The sequence below is a fragment of the Notothenia rossii genome (assembly GCF_949606895.1).
Source record: "Notothenia rossii genome assembly, chromosome: 9".
In the NCBI taxonomy this organism is placed as follows: domain Eukaryota; kingdom Metazoa; phylum Chordata; class Actinopteri; order Perciformes; family Nototheniidae; genus Notothenia; species Notothenia rossii.
The window spans coordinates 13,909,278-13,928,848 of record NC_136907.1 but is presented as its reverse complement, the minus strand read 5'-3'; the positions used below and the strand labels follow the sequence as shown (position 1 = coordinate 13,928,848).

Here is a 19,571-nt window from a genome sequence, read left to right as displayed (position 1 = left end):
CAGCTCATAGAGGGGGGTTTCCATATATGGGCTTTCTACTACGGGGTAGCACGCTCACTCTCTCCATGCTCATTTTCTGTATCTTAAACAGCCGCCCTCTTGTTACTTTTTCCTCTTTTCTTAGTTTGTATGATCTGCTTACTACACATTGACCAGAGCAGCGCTGTTATCCTAAAGTGTCAGAGTAAACATTGCATCTGTGTTTTAAGGTTTTAATCGTTTTAATTCATGAAACTAAAGCCCCGCCCCTTTTCTAATTGCGTCAGTGTGTTTACACCCCGCCCCTCCCGTAGGATCAAAACTACACACCCTCAGACGAGCGGGATATTTCATCAGCGACCACGGAAACAGCGTCTTTAAACACCAACAGCCAGAAAATATTAAAGGTAATACCCTTCTTCATATAAATGTTAAATGAAACATTGTATTATCAAGCCGAGTTGTCTTGTAACGACCGCTATTGTTGTTAAATGTACATCATAGTGGACTGATGCAATCCTCCGTCAGTTGTGTTGGCGCTCTAATGTTTACAAAGCTCACAACGTGCTTCTTCTCCTCTGTTCGTTATGTTGAAGAATACAACAATAGGTTTATAACTGAGCGTTAAACACAAATGTTCAGTTTTATTCAAAGTATGTGTCATTTAAGTGGGCAGCTGTTGAGTCAGAAGCGTAAACGGGAAATTACAACGGATTAAACTATTGGGTATTTCCTGTTAAGGGTCCGCGGTCGGGTTTTTTGCTGTTGTATTTTTACATTAAAAACTAAGAACAGGACTCGACACGTTTTCGTGTTTCCACTCGGTGTTTTCATTCATTGTTTTGGCCGGAGAGTCCAGCAGTGCGACCGAGGCGTGGGATGAGCAGCTACGTTCAAAGACTCGCACAAATCCTCGAATTCCATACATCCAATACAATATCCTTTCGTAAAACAGTCCCAGGTACAATAGTTTCCTCTGAACTTTAACGCAATATTAACAAATCACCGTTACATCTAATGTAAATCTAATGTAACTACCAATATGCTCCGATACAATTGTACACACGTACAAAGGCTAGTGAGGATGTCCCTGTGATCTTTGAAGGCAACATTTGCAGCACGCTAAAACCAGAGCTAGCTTGTGTTTCAGTCTCTGACAGATGGACAGCTGAACATCGTCCACTATAATTAACTCTGTCCGTAAGTAAAGTTTTTTAAGTGCAAATTAATGCATTGATTCTCAACAATCACGAGTTGAAGTAACAATAATTATATTTACGATTTATTTAATGCTCAGTACCACGTTGTCTGCATCCAGGGTGTTACCATGCTTGCGTTGCATCAGCCGATTTAAAGACACCCTAGTAATTAAAATGTAGTTAAATCATTGTGTTGGTGAACACAAGAGTATTGTATGGAGGTGTAATTTGATACAAACCTCTCTGGCTTTGGTCAGGTGGTTTGATGGAGGATGTTAGAATAACCTTAGAGCCACTATGCTTTCTTAAAATCGAGGCTTAATCAATACAGTTTTAACAGCTCAGTCCAGCTAAAGACAACCCCCAAACGCTAATCCAAATAGTGAATTTGCCAGATGTAGTCATTGCCTGTCTTTGCTGTTGCTATAAATGTGTAATTTCTTTATTATTCTCAAGTGAGAGCCCAAAATATTCAATGGAGTTCACATGTTGCAACATGTCATAGTGTTTCTATTTGTCCTCCTGAAGGTAAACATAGCATCATTAAGTCCAATTAAACCTTGTTCAAAGTGTGTTGGAGGTGGTGAGCCGATTACATGGCCATTATACAGTTGTTGAATTATATTGCTCTAAACTGAGAGGTAAATTTACATCACCGGAGTTAGTCTAATTATTAGACATATCTATCTGAGTGGAAATAAAATAAACCATGAATTGTGGGTCTATTTTATAACTGCTTAATATGTACGTTTGTTATGACAATGCTGCAAGTAATAAGTTCTCGGTACATTATTGCATCAGCTACCAAGTCCTTATTCGGTCATAACCATATTGACATCTTGGGATAAGTTATTTGGATTACCCAACATTCCTCGTTATCTCTAGTGCAATGGTCAAAGTAAAGTTTACCAGAAATTGTTTGCACCAGCTCCTCACCAACCTACACCTCAGTATCCGGGTCAGGGTACATTTAGGCATCAAGCATTAAGTCAACATTCCGACATGATGACCAATAGGCATATTTGGTTAAATGCATGAATAAGAGTTATTTTTAGTTTTTCCTGTGAATAGATTGCTAGTAGAAGCTGGGAAATGTTGCATTCTAGTTTCTAATTAATCAGAGCATAATAATTACTTTGAGTGAACACGTACGTGTCAGGCTGATTGGTTATCCGTTCTCATAATGTGTAGATTTGTACTTAATGGTGTTGGCTTTGACCATGGGAAAGTGAACAGATCCTTACATTGTCACATTCCATCTCGCAGCACAGAGCAGTTTTTGGCAGGACCACTGGTTTTCGGCCAGGTGACTTAAAGGGTCGTTCAGTTCAATCTCAGCGGTCGGTCTCTTCCCACATACTTTAGTTCAACCACAAACACAGCCTTTATGCGAAGCTAACGTGAATCTTATACATACAAACATACATTTCTGGCTCAAAAGAAGTACTATTTATAACTTCAAACACCTGGAAAACCATTGTTTCTCTGTGTGATTCTCGAAGAATGGTTCGCCGACTCTGTCCAGCCAGTCGTGATACGGTGTCTCTTCCAGGGTTACGCAAGGTCACATAGGCCCGTTGGATGTTAGCCCTGCAGAGAACTGAACATGGTGTTCCCTTTGTTCATCTGCTGGCACAAAAAATAACGGTACAACAATGGTGTCAGTAGGACTATTATTTGTATTACGGAAAAGGGATAGACTAGTACAGGATGTTCATTAAATGTAGGCTTTAGGACAGGGGTGAACTCAATTTCATCAAGGGCCACATCAGCATTATGGTCAAAGCGCCGGTTGTAACTTTAAGACTATATAAAAATACATATATAAATATTTAATATATATAAAATAATGTATTGTATTACATTATTGCCTCTACATTGGATTATTATCGGATAGGGTAATAACTTCATAATTAACTACGTCTGAAAGCAGAAGTCTAGGGAAAATAATTGCAAGTCTCTTCGGAAAGAATGTGACAATATGATTTAAAAAGAAAAGCCAAATTCTGAAAAAAAAGAAGTGAAAGACAAATCTATTTATGAGAAAAAGGCAAATTCTAAGAAAAAAATACATTTTGAAGATAAAAAGTCAAATTCTGAGAAAAAATACATATGTTGAAGAAAAAAAGTCAAATTTGAGATGCATTGTGGGACATGCATTTTATGGGCAATGTGCTTCTGTAAAGTAGCATGTAAGTTAACCATATATTATATTCTTTGCAAGCTCTTATGGGGCCACATAAAATGAAGTCGCGGGCCGGATTTGGCCCCTGGGCCTTGAGTTTCACACCCCTGCTTTAGGACTATATTCCATGCACATTTTGAGAAGTATGTATATAAATAAAGAAAAATATTAAAATGTCTGCATTAGCAGGTGGAAATATGGTCAGTCAAAATCAGATTTACATTTTTACATTTGATGAAAAAAACTCAAACTGCTTATAATTTAAAAACAAACAACATTTATTGCAATCTTTTGAATAATATAAGGATTGTGAGGGGCAGAATCTTAAATTAATTTAGCTTCATGTTTTGTTTTTTCAACGTGGGAGTGGATTTTGCAATGGATAATTAGATATTGAACAATTCTACCTTAATATAGTATAAATAATATTGCTTGTTCGGTTATATAACCATAGAGCTCTGTTGTTGTGGTCGAAGGCGGCAGTCAAAACAATGCGATGCGTTGTTTGTGTCGATAGTAGGAGTAGCAGCAAAAGGCTATAAGGAGGTTAGGCAGTTTGTTTCTTCTCTGAATAATCCTCTTAGAGTTTGTGCCGGCAGTTGCAGCAATGCTAAGTCTAGTAACAGGCCCATTTTCCCAGAATCCCGCTGTAATGGAAACACTGTTAGTCCTACAACACAAATAGCTTTTATATTGCCTCTTTAAAAAGAAACTTGAATTTACTCTGGTTAGGTTGACTCTCAAGAAAGTAAATACAACGAAACAACAAGGCATTAATCAACTCGTCAACACTTAACATCTGCTAAAGTCATGTGTATTCATTTGAGATGAAGATCATAAAATGGCTGCAGGAAGAACCTGGTCTTTTCATGTGAGTGTGTGGGTTGTTACGTAGCGGAGCTTACACACGCAACTACAGGGACACACCTCCGTGCAACCTGGCATAGAGTAAACCTGCCCCACTTACACAAACGGGGACCCTCGTGAAAACCACAAGGAAAAGATTAGCAGTTACAGTAGGTGACCCGCGTGGGGTCATACATCAAGCAGCTCGGTGCATTTCTAACTGTTGGGTGTCTGAAGGCTCAGAGAAAGAAACAATTATGTGGGAAGGAAAAAATGACATTTCCTAGACAGTAAAAATTATTGAGTTTTTTTCCTTTTAATTATACCTTCAAACTTGAATTGCTCCTAAGCGTAGTTGCTTGATACAACTTTCCAGTTTGCACAGTTTTATCAAAGGTTTTTTTTCTTCTGCTTAGCGAAGTGTTGGTTTGAACCCCCGAGGAGATCACAGCCGGCTGGGCACAGTTCTCAAGTAATAAATGTTTATTGACCCAACATTGACATTGTCAGACCTCAGTTCCTGGTGTGTGTGTGTGTGTGTGTGTGTAGAAAAGGCTACTGGAATGTCACACCAAGTGGGGAGTGGGAGAATATCCTCCATGTACCAGTTTCCCATCAGTCTTCAGAGGGCTGAGTGTTTATTGTTGGGTGCTCTCTGTGTTGTTTGTATTTCATTGTTTGACAGAGTAGGTATTTTTTCTTCACGTTAACTGTACTGAGCAGGATATTCTCTTTTGAAACGGTTAGACTAAAAGAGCTTTGATAAATAGGTGATGTTGTTTTTATGATATTAGTAGAATACTGTCATTGTACTGAGACATTGTGAGAGCTTTGATCCTGTGTGCTATGAGAAAGAAAAGGCCAAAATTAGACAATAACATAATGTACAGCCGAAATACTGTATTCTCCTTCCTTTTTGAAATGATCTAATCTACTGTTTGACCCAAAAGAACAGAAATCGAGAACTAACTTTGCGTGGTTGTGTGTAGCGCTAGGCCTGTTTTGCATTTGGTTGGGATTCCTCAGAAATACAAGCTGGTTAGAAAAACCTAGACATTGTCCGACCACAGCTACGCATGTTGAGTTATGATCGATCAAATATTTGAGTTATCTTTGATCAATTAGCATCATTTTTCATGACGCTTTTTGGCTGCCATTTTTATCCATTCATTGTTAAACCCTGAAATATCTGATACACATTCTCGTTTCTCACACCTGAGTCATGCTCCCTCTTTCCACCGGAGCTGAGTAGGGAGGACATTTTATTTTCCACATAAAGTTGGAACAAAAACAAAAACGGCTCTAGCCTCATGTTGCGTTATGTTCTTCAATGAGTATGTGTTCTGCTAGGACCAGTGCTTTTTAAATTAGTTTTAATTGGAAAATAGAACAGAAAAAACCTCGACAGCACAACCAAAAAATATACTATGTATAAATCTCTCTGCACTCTTTGCCCCACCATCTTTATTTTCACACTGTTAATACATGTGAAAAGGCTTTTTCTGCCTGACCTGTGATCCAGGTAGACAGCCACGCTCACACTGTGCTACATAACGGTCTGGTTTTGTTGCGGGGTTAGAGTTTCACTTCTCCTCTTTGTTGCCTGACTGGAGAAGTGACTGATGAGCCTGAAATGTCCGTGCGCCTTCTCAGCACTAACACCAGGAATCAGGTGTCAGCATTAATAGCTTCAGACTGGGTGCAGCGTTGCCGTTGACTTTGCTCCGCCTCCTACCTTCAAAGTCTACTGGAATTCAAGCTGCTGGTGCTCTAATGTCTCAAAGGGTAATGAAGCATCTACTTTTTCTTTTGTAAATTGCTCCAAATCAAAAGATTAATCGGGTATGTCCTTAATCCCTGAGAGCTGAGTTCAGCCTTTTTATGGCTTCACTGCTGATCCTTTTGGACGGTACCCATTTCAGGACTGTGGAAGTTTTTTACTGATCAATTGTCATTGGCAATAAAAAAAAAAAAGTCATGTCAGACAGTGGTAGTTGTAGTAGTTGTAAAAGATGTGTAGTATTTGCAGATAAGATAAACTTGGCCCTGCCCTCGACTTAAGAGACACTTTGTCAAGACTTGTATGTGCAAGTGTGCTTTATTTGCTTTTACCAAATAAAAAAAACTGGAATGACCTCTAATACTAATAAGAAAATGGGAAGTCAACTCTGCTGGCCAAATAAACTTGAAGCGATGACACGTTTTAATGAAGGCAAAAGTTGGATTGTTAGTGACAGACATTCACACACACACACTCATTCACACACACTTGATGTGTAAAGCTTTGTTCACAACATTGAACTGTGGCTCTTCATGGACATCTGAAAGTCCAAAAGTCATCAAGTCCACTTTAATTGGTGACAGTGAAATCAAAAACTGAAAGCATGGTGGGTCTTTGGACCTGCTTTCTAGGATTACAGTACATAGAGAAGTATATCATCTAATATATTTTTGACATTTGTTTATTGAGTCTCTCAGCAGGAGCAGCTGTGTGTAAAATCGTCATTAAACATCTCATCTTCGTAGAGAAACACAGATGAACCTGTTCAAGCACTACGATTTGAGGGGAAAAAATGTCATGCAACAACCTCTACAAAACCAAAACATCTTAAATGGCCTTAAGAAATGTGGCAACCTCATGAATAGTAGGTTTCTGGAACTGGTCTGTAACATACTTCTGTAGGGTGTGTTTTGTCGATGTTGATTTACGTCAAACCAGTCTTATTGTCACCTCAGGCAAAAAGAAAACGTTGTATCTTTCCTGGTCAGATGAGCTGTACGCAGTGTTCTTGACCCGCATTGCATTTTGTGTGGGTCTGTGTGTTCGCATGGTGTGTTTTGCAGAATCTGTAATCATTATCATTCAACCGTCCCTAAACTTGAACAAATCATTACTCCTGACGTAGAGTGTGATGCCCTTGTCCTTGAGGATGTTTTTGTTTTTTTAAATGATTGATAATGCAGCAATATTATTGTGCTCTGTGTTTCAAAAAGGATCAGTATGGTTCATCACACCGGAGTGACTTGTTGAACACAGTTTGGTTCAAATAAAAGTGAGCTGCTCCCTCTTTGTGGATGGATTTGTCGACCAGTTCCACGGTTTGGTCTTAGCCGAATAAGATTTCTTAAGTCAGTCTATTTTTTGTGTAGTATGACTATTTTCCAAGAAGCTTAAATCATATAGCAGGTGTTTATTAACTTAACATTTCTTACGTCTTGGACAGGTATTAATAAACTTAGCTATAAGAGGTTTTTCTGTTATATAAAGTCATTAAAGCACAACAGTACTAATTTGATTTCAAGGGTAAAATTGAAATTGTTACTCGAGTACCGTGTTACTGAACTCAGGGTACGGTTCAGTACCCTGAGTGTGTCTTTATTATATCAACCTTGTGGCAGGGCAGCTGGTTCATCTTATCGAGCTGCTGGTTCACACTGTCCTCCTCTCCCTTGTTGATATTAGCTTGCAAAATTCAACCATATCATCTCTTCACAGCCCTGGCTTTCCCAGGCTTCTCCCTATCAGCCTCTTTCTGCTGAAAAAACATATCAAAAGTAGCAGTGTGTCCTTTCTCGCAGTGAGAGAGTGGTGAGGAATTACGCTAGGTGCTCTCGTGTTTTCATATGGGTGTGTGTGCTATGGCCGGTTTATTTGTTGAGGCCGAGTTGAGTGGTGGATAGCAGTAGGTTTACTTTTGTCTTCATGAGGTGTCTTTGTGCCCTACTGCGTTTCATCATGTGTTACTACAGTATGCGGTAAAAGGTGGAGGTATGAATTCCTGGAAGTTGCGTAACTGGTATTTAGTTATACAGGTTCCTGTGTAGTGAAATGTTTATTTTCATTGCCTCACCAAAGCTGCTGACAGACCCTCTCCTTTTTATTAGAGGAGTGGAATATTATAGGAAAGTCTCCAACATCGCCGGTGCTACATGAGTTCACTAATCCCTACAAAAACCAACTTGTTACAAAATTGTTACTTGTTTTGTATAGCCCCTGTGGGACCGGGCGTGTCAAGGTGACAAACATTTATGTTTACTTCACTTTCTTATCCCTGCCTGTAGTTTGAAATCTTTTCCTGGTAAGAAATGTGGCTATAATCCTAGGACACGGTGTCAAACACAAGGCCGTGTGCATATAAGCGTTGGCAATATCTGAATAGTTCCTTGTTTTGAGATTTTGTTTTCTTCTTATCTTTTTCTACAGGGCCTAATCTGCTGCTGCGAAGCACTGAAATCGCTGATCTGCCACTTCCTGTTTCGTGTGCTTGAGGGACTCCTTCATAAATCACAACAACGACATTCAATTAATTATTGTATGCACCACGTAACGTGCGTTTAAACCTACCTGGTAATAAACCTGTTTCTGATTCTGATTCTCAAGGACCAATAATAAGCAAGTACTTGGTTAACCTACCCATCTGCTCGAGTACTTCTACCCACAGACCAGTGTTCTGTTTGGGGTGTGTCAATCACACACACCCACACTCGAAGAATTTAAAACACACAGCCCGGTCCAGCCCCCACCCCCACAGTCACAGCAAATATGGCCCACCAGCTGGCCACCTTTGGCAAAGTCTTGCTGCGTCGCCGGGCGTTGGACTTCTCCGGCGAGGAGACCCGATTCGCCCGCTGCCTGTCCACCCTCGACCTCATCGCCCTGGGGGTCGGCTCCACCCTCGGTGCTGGGGTCTACGTCCTCGCTGGTGAGGTCGCCCGAGAAAAGGCCGGACCCGCCATCGTCCTCTGCTTCCTCATCGCCGCTCTGTCCTCCATGTTGGCCGGCCTGTGCTACGCTGAGTTCGGCGCCCGTGTCCCAAAAACAGGCTCGGCGTACCTTTACAGCTACGTGACAGTGGGAGAAATCTGGGCCTTCATCACAGGCTGGAACCTCATCCTCTCCTATGTGATAGGTGAGCTTTCTTTCAGTGGAGTTGTTGCAGCACATTCATGTTCTGCAACCTGATGCATTTAAAAGTATGCTGTAATAACGTAGAGAACAACGTAAAGGATGAGTCACTTTCAGACACTGCGTGGTTGAGGTATTCAAGTCATTTTGTCTTCTCTTTTAGGGACGGCCAGTGTGGCCAGGGCGTGGAGCTCAACATTCGATAGCTTGGTTGAGCAAAAGATCTCTGGCTTCTTTAAAGCTTCAATGACAATGAAGGTGCCAGGAAATGTGCTGGCTGAATACCCGGACCTGTTCGCCCTCATCCTGGTCCTGCTGCTCTCTGGTGAGTTACCCCATCATCATCATCATCATCATCATCATCATCATCATCATCATCTGACTCTCAGTGGTTCCCAACCTGGATCTCCTCTGGGGGGAATGGGATAAATATGAGAAAGTGCATGATGATTGTTTTATATAATATATTAGGTCATTCAGAATATCATCCGAAAAGTGATACTATGTAGGCCACAAAAGTCATAGTATAATATAGTATGCCATCAAAAAAAGTAAAAATTCATGGTATGTCATAAAAACTAATCGCATAGTATGACTTTTTTTATGACTCTTTTATTGACAGTCACATTGTTTTAAAGAGCTGTTCCATATTTCAATAAATCAACCTAAGGAAGAAACATCGATCTTCGGTTGGGCTTACAAGTCTGCGAGAATAAAAAAAAATGACTATCTTTTCAAATAAAGAAGTCACTTTAATTACTGCAGTTAGTCTTTATTAGTATTGTATTAAAAACATGACATAACAGCCAGAACAGACCGGTCACACTAATATTGCCACTAGTGTTGCATGGCAGTAGAACTCATTGGTGTGGTGGTGTTGCTGACTGATGGTGAGTTTGACGTTATGAAGCTTCCACACCTCCACCCACATCGCAGGACATGTTGTTAGTGGTGCTGCGATGTGAAAGTTCCTTGTCTCTGTTACATCCCTCTCTTCTATTCCTGCCCTCAGGACTTCTGGCCTTCGGTGTGAACGAGTCTGCTCTGGTGAATAAAATCTTCACAGGCGTCAATCTGGTGGTCCTGGGCTTCGTTATCATCTCCGGCTTTGTGAAGGGGGACTCGGCCAACTGGAACCTGACGGAGGAAGACTACGTCAGCTACATAAACAGCTCCAACAGCACTAAAACTCTGAAGTCAGTATTTCAATCAGCCCAGTGAATGTTTGTTTTTTACAGTTCCACATGTTTCTGATAGCTAAACTTTGTGTCTCTCTTCTTCTGTGACTCAGAGTCGATGAGGAGTTTGGCGTAGGCGGCTTTGCTCCGTTCGGCCTGACTGGAGTCCTGTCTGGTGCCGCCACCTGCTTCTACGCCTTTGTGGGCTTCGACTGCATCGCAACAACTAGTAAGTGTCTTTCATATTTCCATAAAAGGCCATGTAGAGAAGCAGCCTCACCAAAATGGCTTCATAAACAGATATACAAATGCTTACTTGGTTTTGAAAGTTGTTCCCCTGATTTCTTGTTTAGTATGAACAGATTCTAATCATGGGAACTTGTTGACTTACTTCCCCTATGGTCACACAGACCTGAAGTGGAACTGCTGATGGTAGTGAGTTTAGATTTTTGTGAACCAGGTATAGTCTGAGAATAATTGCAATACAAAATATTGCAGTTTCATGACAAATTTATTCCACTGATATAAAAATATAAAGCATACCGGTAATAATGCAAGATCACCCTCCGAATACTTTGCACATATGTATTCAAGCTACCTCTCTTTATATCTGCTCAGCTTACCACTTGTTCTAAACATACTGCACATATTTTATTTGATTATTCCGAGCATTTTGTCAGTATACTGTTTGTAGTTGTTTTGTGAATATCTATATATCCTTTCAAATATGTTGTGCTATATGTTAATGTTATAAAAGTGTTATTGTTTTTTATAATTGTTTGGTTAATTTGTCTTACTGTCTTTAACTTTGTTTATGTGCACCAAGACAAATCCCTTGTATGTGAAAACCTACTCTGATTTCTGAAGAGCTATTATCTTTATGTGAAAAACATCTAAAGCACAAAATCTCACCTTTACGATATATTGCCTTCGCTTCTTTTTTCATGCAAACACTTTTCCTCATCTTATCCTCTTTTTTCAAATCTCCCCCTGTCTTCAGGCGAAGAGGCAAAGAACCCGATGCGCTCCATCCCTGTCGGCATCGTGGCCTCGCTGCTGATCTGTTTCTTCGCTTACTTCGGTGTGTCCGCCGCTCTCACGCTCATGATGCCGTACTACGAGCTGAACAGGCAGAGCCCCCTGCCCGAGGCCTTCAGCTACGTGGGCTGGTCCCCCGCCAGATACATCGTGGCTGTGGGCTCCCTCTGCGCTCTGTCCACCAGGTGAGGGGCCACACTGTGATCTTAGCCTTCTGTTGTCAAATGTACAGTCCTAGTATTGTATCTCCTTAATATGTCATCAAAAAAGCGATACTACGTAGGCCACAAAAAGCATATACAAAGGCTGAGTATAGTAAGAAGAGAGTCATAAAAAGTCAGTCAAGATCAATTTTATTTTAAGGAGAAAACGGCCATCTTCGAGATTTGTAAATAAGCATTTATAAATAACAAAAATAAGTGCATCAGTTTAATTACTGCAGCTTTCCTAGTCATTGTTAGCATTGTATTAAAAACATTACATAACACAACATTGTGTTTATTTAGTTTTGCACAACACTGTTAAAGCTGAAGTTTAATGCTTTCTATTTCCCCAGTCTGCTAGGCTCCATGTTCCCGATGCCCCGTGTTATCTACGCCATGGCGGAGGACGGCCTGCTGTTCCGTATTCTATCCAGGATCAACGAGCGCACCAAGACTCCTCTCCTGGCTACCATCGCTTCTGGCGTTGTGGCAGGTACAATCACTGCCTCTATCTGCGTATCATCTTTTACGGTGTTTGATTAGCTTTACCTGGGTAATTTCCTGTCATGTTTGTTCATCGCTTGAGGCCAGGCAGATTGTCTCTGCCAGGGGCGGACTGGGACTAAAAATCAGCCCTGGAATCTCAGCCAGCCCAGCCCACACAAATTGGTAGAGCACGCTCGTGAACTGTCAACGGGGAGGGGGGGTGCTCGTGAACTGTCAATGGGGGGGGGGGGGGGGGGGCGCTGAACGGACCTCTGTCGCCTGTCAGCGCAACTTCAATGATGCCGTTTAAAAACAAAATAAAGGGCGGTGCCGGCCGTCAGCGAACCGAGCCGGCCGTCGGCGGCCCGCTGACGACCGGCCGTCCTGTGATTCTCCAGAACACACAGATGGCCCCTGGTCTCTGCTGTGTCTATCCCGTCAAGTCTGTCAGAGCTGGTGTTTATATTTCTCTGGAGTCGCAGCTCTCTCTCCTGCCTCAGCTCTGTCTATAAGCCTGACTCACTGGCTATTGGTTAGAGATCAATAACTCTTAGAAAAGTCTGCATAATGCAAACTAAGGTTGTTTCCTGCATTGTAGGCAGTTTTAGCCATCAAAGCATTTGTTTTGACGTTATAGAAACGTTTTTATTTTCTAAGAAATCCCTTTTTACTCCTCCTTACAGCTCTGATGGCCTTCCTGTTCGACCTGGCAGCGCTGGTGGATCTCATGTCTATCGGAACTCTGTTGGCGTACTCTTTAGTGGCCATCTGTGTCCTCATCCTCAGGTAAGCACCTTTTTTATTCGATTAAAGCTAAAGGTGGGAAGTGTGGAGTACAAATACTTTGTTACTGTTCTTAAGTACATACTTTGCTTCACTACTTATTTTTCTGACGACTTTTTACTTTTACTTCTTACACTTTTAACACAAATACCTGCACTTTCTACTTCTTGCATTTTCAACACATGCTGGTTACTTTAGTTTTAATGTGTGTTTGGTGGCGTGATCATTATTATTTAGAGTCATTGCTTGCCTATTGATTTGAACTTGATCCGTGTATCCATCACTTCCTGGTCTTCTCTAAAGAAGAGGGACCAATGAAAACGTTGTCATTTTGCTGTTGTTCAGCATCGAAACATTCATTAGCTAACAATGACATTATTGTTCTATTAATATAAAGTGAGGTCAGTTACTAAAAATGTAAACAGTTGGTAGTTATGGGTACTTTTTACTTAAGTACATTTCAAAGCCAATACTTCTTTACTTTTACTTTAGTTTAGTCAGTACTTGAGTATTTTTAAACACGAGTATTTGTACTTCTATTTGAGTAAAGGATGTGTGTACTTTTGCCATCTCTAATAAAGCACACAAAGTCTTCTGAAGTTGTAATAATGTGGCAACTACTCTCTAGCAGACATCGCAAATATCAAAGAAGCCAGTTTAGAAGAATACCTGCGTCCCAATCTCTGCACAGATAAAGTAATCTTATAATAAAAGTTGCGGAATTCACATATCTCCCCCTCCCTCTGCAGGTACCAGCCCGGCAGACTGAATTCCTCCAGCCAGACGGAGAAGCTGGTGGAGATGGTAGAAGGGGAGAAGGTGGCCGTGAGCGGAGGAGACAGCGGTGACGAGTACGGCATGGAGACGGAGGAGAAACCGCTCCGGGAGACTTTAACCATCAAGCTGCTGTTCTGCCCGAGTGGAAAGGTCCCAACGCAGACGTCCGGGAACATTGTCTACGCCACCACCGCTATCATCTGTAAGTGTGGCTGGGAGGAATCTCAAGATGGCTGATAAATAGAGAACAAGGATAATAAGCTAACCATCATTGTTAGTCAATTGTTGGGGCGACCTAGGATTTTGTTATCTAACCTTGTCTCCTGCTTGTCTCTTTGCAGCCGTTTTTATCACTGTCCTCTGCGTTATCTTGGCTAACTGTCTCAGAGAGCTGCTGGCGGGACATGCAGGCGTCGTGGTGCCGTGTGTCATCCTGACTTTACTCTGCGTCGTCTGTGTCATCATCATCTGGAGGCAGCCGGAGAGCAAAGAGGCTCTCACCTTCAAGGTAACCACACACACTCTGTTTATTGATCTTTCCAAAGCTTTCGATACCGTCGATCATCAAATCCTGAAGCAGAGACTGGCCAGTACTGGCATATCCAGCCATGCAGTGGTGTGGTTTGTGAACTATCTCTCTGAAAGGTCCCAATGTGTTCATTTTGATGGGCTCACTTCTGAGTGGTTAAACATTACAAATGGTGTTCCTCAAGGTTCTGTTTTAGGTGCACTTTTATTCTCCATCTATATCAACAGTTTAGGTCAAAATGTGGATGAAGCAACTTTACATTTTATGCTGATGATACCGTGATGTATTGTGCAGGTGCCTCCATTAAGGAGGCTGTTGTTAAATTACAGGCTGTTTTTCATATTATTCAGACGCAGCTCTCTGAGCTTAAGCTTCTTTTAAATGTGGATAAAACTAAGGTAATGCTATTTTCAAAAGCCAACAAGACACCAGAGACAGCTTTGGATATTGTTACTACGCAAGGAAAAGGTCTTGAAGTGGTTACCTGTTATAAATACCTTGGTGTCTGGCTTGATGATTGTCTCTCTTTTAAACCTCAGGTCCATAATCTGTTTAGAAAGCTGAGGGTGAAGCTAGGTTTCTTTTTCAGAAACAAGTCCGGTTTCTCGCTTGAGGCCAGGAAAAGGCTCTGTGACCTTTTTAGCTATATATATATATATATATATATATATATATATGAATGCACCTGCCCATTACCTGACCAAGTTAGCCTATCACAGTGCGCTGAGATTTGTTACAAACTGTAAAGCACTTACTCATCACTGTACCCTGTATGCAAGGGCAAGTCTGCCATCACTTACTGTTCGGAGACTCAGTCATTGGTCGTGTTCATCTATAAAGCCATGCTGGGTAAACTACCACCTTACATCTGCTCACTGATATCACAGAGAGTCGCAAGTAGCTATTGCCTAAGATCCCAGGATGTGTTTTTATTGCATGTACCAAGTGCTAGGACTGTTTTAGGCACAAAAACGTTTATGTGCGCAGCTCCTCTAGCTTGGAACACTCTGCAAAACATATTGAAAATTAGCATTTTGGTTCCCCTGCATCATTTTAAAGCACAGCTGGATGACTTGATATTTGATACTCCTGGTACCTGTCTTTGTGAATAAGTTTGTAAATTATACCCCTGTCATTATGCTGTATGTGTCCTTTTGTTTTCTGTTACATGTGTAACCAATGTGCGGCAGGTCTCCCTTGTAAAAGAGATCGTTGATCTCAATGGGATTTTTACCTGGATAAATAAAGGCCACAAACAAACAAAGAAACTTCTGAGTCAGCACCCATTGTGTTACAGATAGGGAGATATGGCTGTTTTGTTTTGGCATTATAAAACTCTACGTATACTTAGGTACACATTGTTCCCTGACTCTCTCACTGAGTGCTACCTAGAGAAGAACCAGGTAAAGTTTAAAATAGTTATGCTGACTCTCCCCCTGTCCTCTGAAGGTCCCTCTGCTGCCCTGGTTGCCCCTGTTCAGTGTTTTCGTCAACATCTACCTCATGATGCAGCTGGACCGAGGAACATGGTGCCGCTTCGCCGTCTGGATGCTTATCGGTACAATATAAACATTACCAATGGTGTTTCTCATTTCTATTGCTTCACTTTTCTGTGACTGTTTTGTAACTTCCCGTTGCTTCTCTCCTCTTCTCCAGGTTTCGCTATCTACTTCCTATACGGTATTAAGAACAGCAGTGAAGCAGCCAGGCGGAAGTCCCCACGCAAATACGCGCCCGCGCTGCAGACCAAGAGCCCGATCTACAAGGGCGCCCCCGACAACAGCGACGTGGAGGGAGGCAGCAGCCCCTGATGCCCACTGCCGTAGACCTGGGGGGTGTTGCCAGAGCAACTACACACGTTTTGGCAGCGAGGTTGAACTGGCGGCCAAATGCTGCGATGTAGGCGGCCTGGAGCGCAGCCCTGGGTTTAAAGGGAGGAGAGGCAAGAGAGCGCCACACACACACATCTTACCTCTGACTCCGAGGCTGATTAACTTGATGGCTAGACACTGTGACAGGCCACTCTCTGGCCCATGTGTCCGTTTAATCTGTCTATTCGTACTTAGCCTTAGCCCTCCGGGAGATATTTACCTGCCTATAACATGCTTTCGATGGACCTAACTAACAAAGTGTACTGCGGCGCACCTGAGGCCGTTCACTGGAAGAATGTTAAAATCTAACTGTTTCCGTCTTCACCACCTCTCCGTTACCGGTGCGCTGTAGATCCACCGGCTAGAGAGTAGTATTATGAGTTGAGCTAGTGAAGGTCCAATGGTCAAGACACGTGGATCAGTGAGTCTCACCCCCACAATGTGCGAGAGCCTTTAGTAGAGATAGTTTCTAGTTTATTGGTCCTTTGTTCATTGCAGCAGCCTGGTTGTTTGTGTGTAAACAAGCCGGCACTGAGTCTGTGTTTTACAGCATCAGTGTGTTCGATGTCATCACACTGTACGGTTCAGTGTCCGAGGCTGAAGTCCACGCTTTACAGAGCCCCCCCCTCCCGCTCCCAGAGGACAGCCAGACAGCTTCTGTACACGGGACCTTTTTTAATTCATATTAAATTAGTTGCATATCGTTAACTATCTGTTTCATATAGACTGTATTGAAATGGTATTTTATGGCTTTCATTTTAACATGATCCAGAAAACCAAATGTTTTTTAACTGCCCAATGGGCAACAAACTTCTTTCTACCCTTTACAGGGCCATGAACTTGATTTGAACAAAAAACTGCAAAGCAAGAGTCACATCATTAAACCTCTGCTCTGCTTTCTGATAGGGAAAACCCCATCCATCTCCAAAACATGCTTTCATACACTTATTTGCCAATATTTGGTTTGATATGGGCATGTACATATCTATGAATTTCAAATAATCTATAATTCCAGATTCCCTTTACATATGTGTTTCATGTCATTCGCATGGCTGAACCCAGATATCTTTGCAGATCTGGGGAGGGTTGATCAGATTTGCACTTAATGAGGTCATTAATCGCATTACATTTAAATTATTATAATCTGTTCACCTCTGGCTGATCTGGGAGCTGGGGATTGTTTCTGAATGAGGGGTCTCTGTTTTTCATCACCACTAAAATATCGCATTCACCTTTTTTACTTGTGAAAAGACGCACAACGGTTCTTGTTTAGTTTCAAGTCAAACTAAGGAAGAATTAGAGTTTCCATCACTTTCATTTTATTCATCCGTATTTTATTTGTACTACTTTATTAACTTCTACTGATAGATCTGTTAATATTCAAATGTTTATAGTATTGTTTGTTTGGGGTAGCTTTTCTTCAATCTCAATCAACTGGATATGCTTTTTAGGTGTTAAAGGTCCCATGTCATGCTTTTCCGGTTATTACCCGTCCCCTTGTGTGTTATGAAGGTTTTTATGCATGTAAACGGTCTGCAGAGTTAAAACCCTCAAAGTACACCCTGTAGGGAGTAAAACTCTAACACAGAAAATACCTCCCCAAAACGCCTCGTTGGAGATACGTCACTGTCCATTGATTCTTCCGGGTAACTCATGATGTCATGCGTTACCCGGAACCAAATGGACCAATCCGTGGAGCGGTTACGTTACGTCCGCGGAGCCGTTACGTTAAGCCCCCGCTGATTGGTCCAAATTGACCAATCCACGGACTTCCTCACACACACACTCTGCATGCAGCTCTGCTGATCTCTCCTCCCTGGCTGCAGGCTGATAACAGACAGTTGGGATCGCGGCGAAATTCTCTCTGCAGACCCATTCTCACAGCGTTTATCAACCTTTTTCTTACTCAATATCAAGCCACACTTATTGTTTTTACTTCGGCTGTGACTTTGTGTGTGCTCAGGGTGAGTTTGGCTGTGTTTCGCTGTCGCTAAACAAGGAAACCACACCTCCACGGAGCTCAGCACGATTCACAACGTCCCGACCAATCAGAGCATACTGTGCTCACAGGGAGGGTGGGGGCTGGACCTACTGGAGCTACTACGAGCCGTTAAAGGCAGAGAGTGAAATTCAGTGAATACACGTAGTTTACAGAGATGCTGTATGAGAAACCAAAGTGATTTTGGAAAATTGCACAATATAAATCTATTCTAGTAGACTTCAACAATGGAATTATAATCAGTGGAAATGGCCATGACATGGGACCTTTAATGTATTTTGATTGTTACATGTACAGTTTTTAGTGTGCTGATCTTTTTTTGGTCTTCTGTTTTAATGTTTATTTGTTTCCCCTTTTGTCGAAAATGTCTTGCGTCACCAAATCCTAAATCTTTCTGACCAAATGAACTTGTTTTGGAAACTGGGCTTTCCATTACAAACGACCACTAACAGTTGGTCTCTAAATTGTGTAATATATATATAAAAAGATTTTTTTAACCCCGACCCTCTGGAGTCTTTATAACTTATTGTTTATAGTATTTTTGGGGATTTCTAGTAAACTGCTTTACTGTAGATTGTACAGTATTTGTTTAAAACCGTTTCTTCATTTGTTTGATGCTGTATATTATACAAACACACTATTTTAACATATGACCTTGATAGGTGAGAATGTTTTACTTGTAAATTACACTAAAGGCATTTCATTTCATAATGAATGCTGCTGAAACCCCTTTTTTTGATGAAAATGGTCCTGGTGGATGCACTATTCCGGCATTTCTGTAGATGCTGCTTGTTGTTGCTTATGAAATGATCCCACCTTTTTTAGATGTGTAAAAACATGTCATATCACACACAATGTTTGTGGAGAAGGGAGATGAAGAAGAGGTAGATTTGGATTGAATTGGAACTCGATAACTTGGTGCCTAAAGAGCCATCCTTCTGCCTGAGAGACACTGGGGCTGGAGAAACAAAGAGTCCAGCTGTATGTCAGAAACTATTGAAATACTTTCACTCTGATATCATTAAAGGGTGTGTGGCTGTGGCTCCTGTCACTCAGAGCTCTTCATTCTCAGCCCTCGTGCCTTTGAACAATCCATACCATCATCTCCCCTCCTCATTGCTATCTCATTAACCGTAATGATCTATTTTTCGCTTTGTTTTATATCCTGTACATATGGCTGTCATGTACAAAAAAAACAAGCTGTATTTTCAATGTTTTTTTAAAAATAAAAATAATTCATGCTAATGGAAGGTAGTCAGTGTTTTATCTACCTCTTTTGTTATTGAAAATAACTTCAAACCTCCTCAGAATGAGCTGCAGGGGAAAGGCTATTTAAAGACCACTTTTACTGGTTTTCACCTGTGACCTCACTTGAATATTGGTATGTTTAAAATGCACTCACTCAGTAACCTTTCAGCTGTTATACTAAATAACTCTCATGCATCCTGCAGCCTGAAAAATGTCATTCTTAAATGTATCTCCATAAAATAATCACATACATCTTTATTTATTTAGTCAGTGTTTTACTTTCTGGTAAAACAAAGTAAAGAAAGTATTGATAAAGTGAAATAAACACAAACCATTTGGCATGG

At 41.4% G+C, this 19,571-nt stretch overlaps 1 protein-coding gene across 2 annotated transcripts; it reads left to right on the top strand.

Moving 5' to 3' along the window:
• The first annotated feature begins 249 nt into the window (after positions 1 to 249).
• Positions 250 to 19,224, top strand: slc7a3a (solute carrier family 7 member 3a). 2 transcript variants are annotated; one of them, XM_079647206.1, is made up of 12 exons: positions 250 to 386; positions 8,414 to 9,119; positions 9,279 to 9,440; positions 10,128 to 10,311; positions 10,407 to 10,522; positions 11,294 to 11,516; positions 11,888 to 12,027; positions 12,704 to 12,806; positions 13,553 to 13,782; positions 13,922 to 14,088; positions 15,559 to 15,667; positions 15,766 to 19,224. In XM_079647206.1, the coding sequence occupies exons 2-12, from the start codon at positions 8,753 to 8,755 to the stop codon at positions 15,918 to 15,920; spliced, it is 1,956 nt and encodes a 651-aa protein (XP_079503332.1). In that variant the 5' UTR covers positions 250 to 386; positions 8,414 to 8,752; the 3' UTR covers positions 15,921 to 19,224. The 2 variants fall into 2 exon arrangements, with proteins under 2 accessions (XP_079503332.1, XP_079503333.1); XM_079647207.1 differs by lacking the exon at positions 250 to 386 and adding an exon at positions 1,112 to 1,179.
• The last annotated feature ends 347 nt before the right edge of the window (positions 19,225 to 19,571 follow it).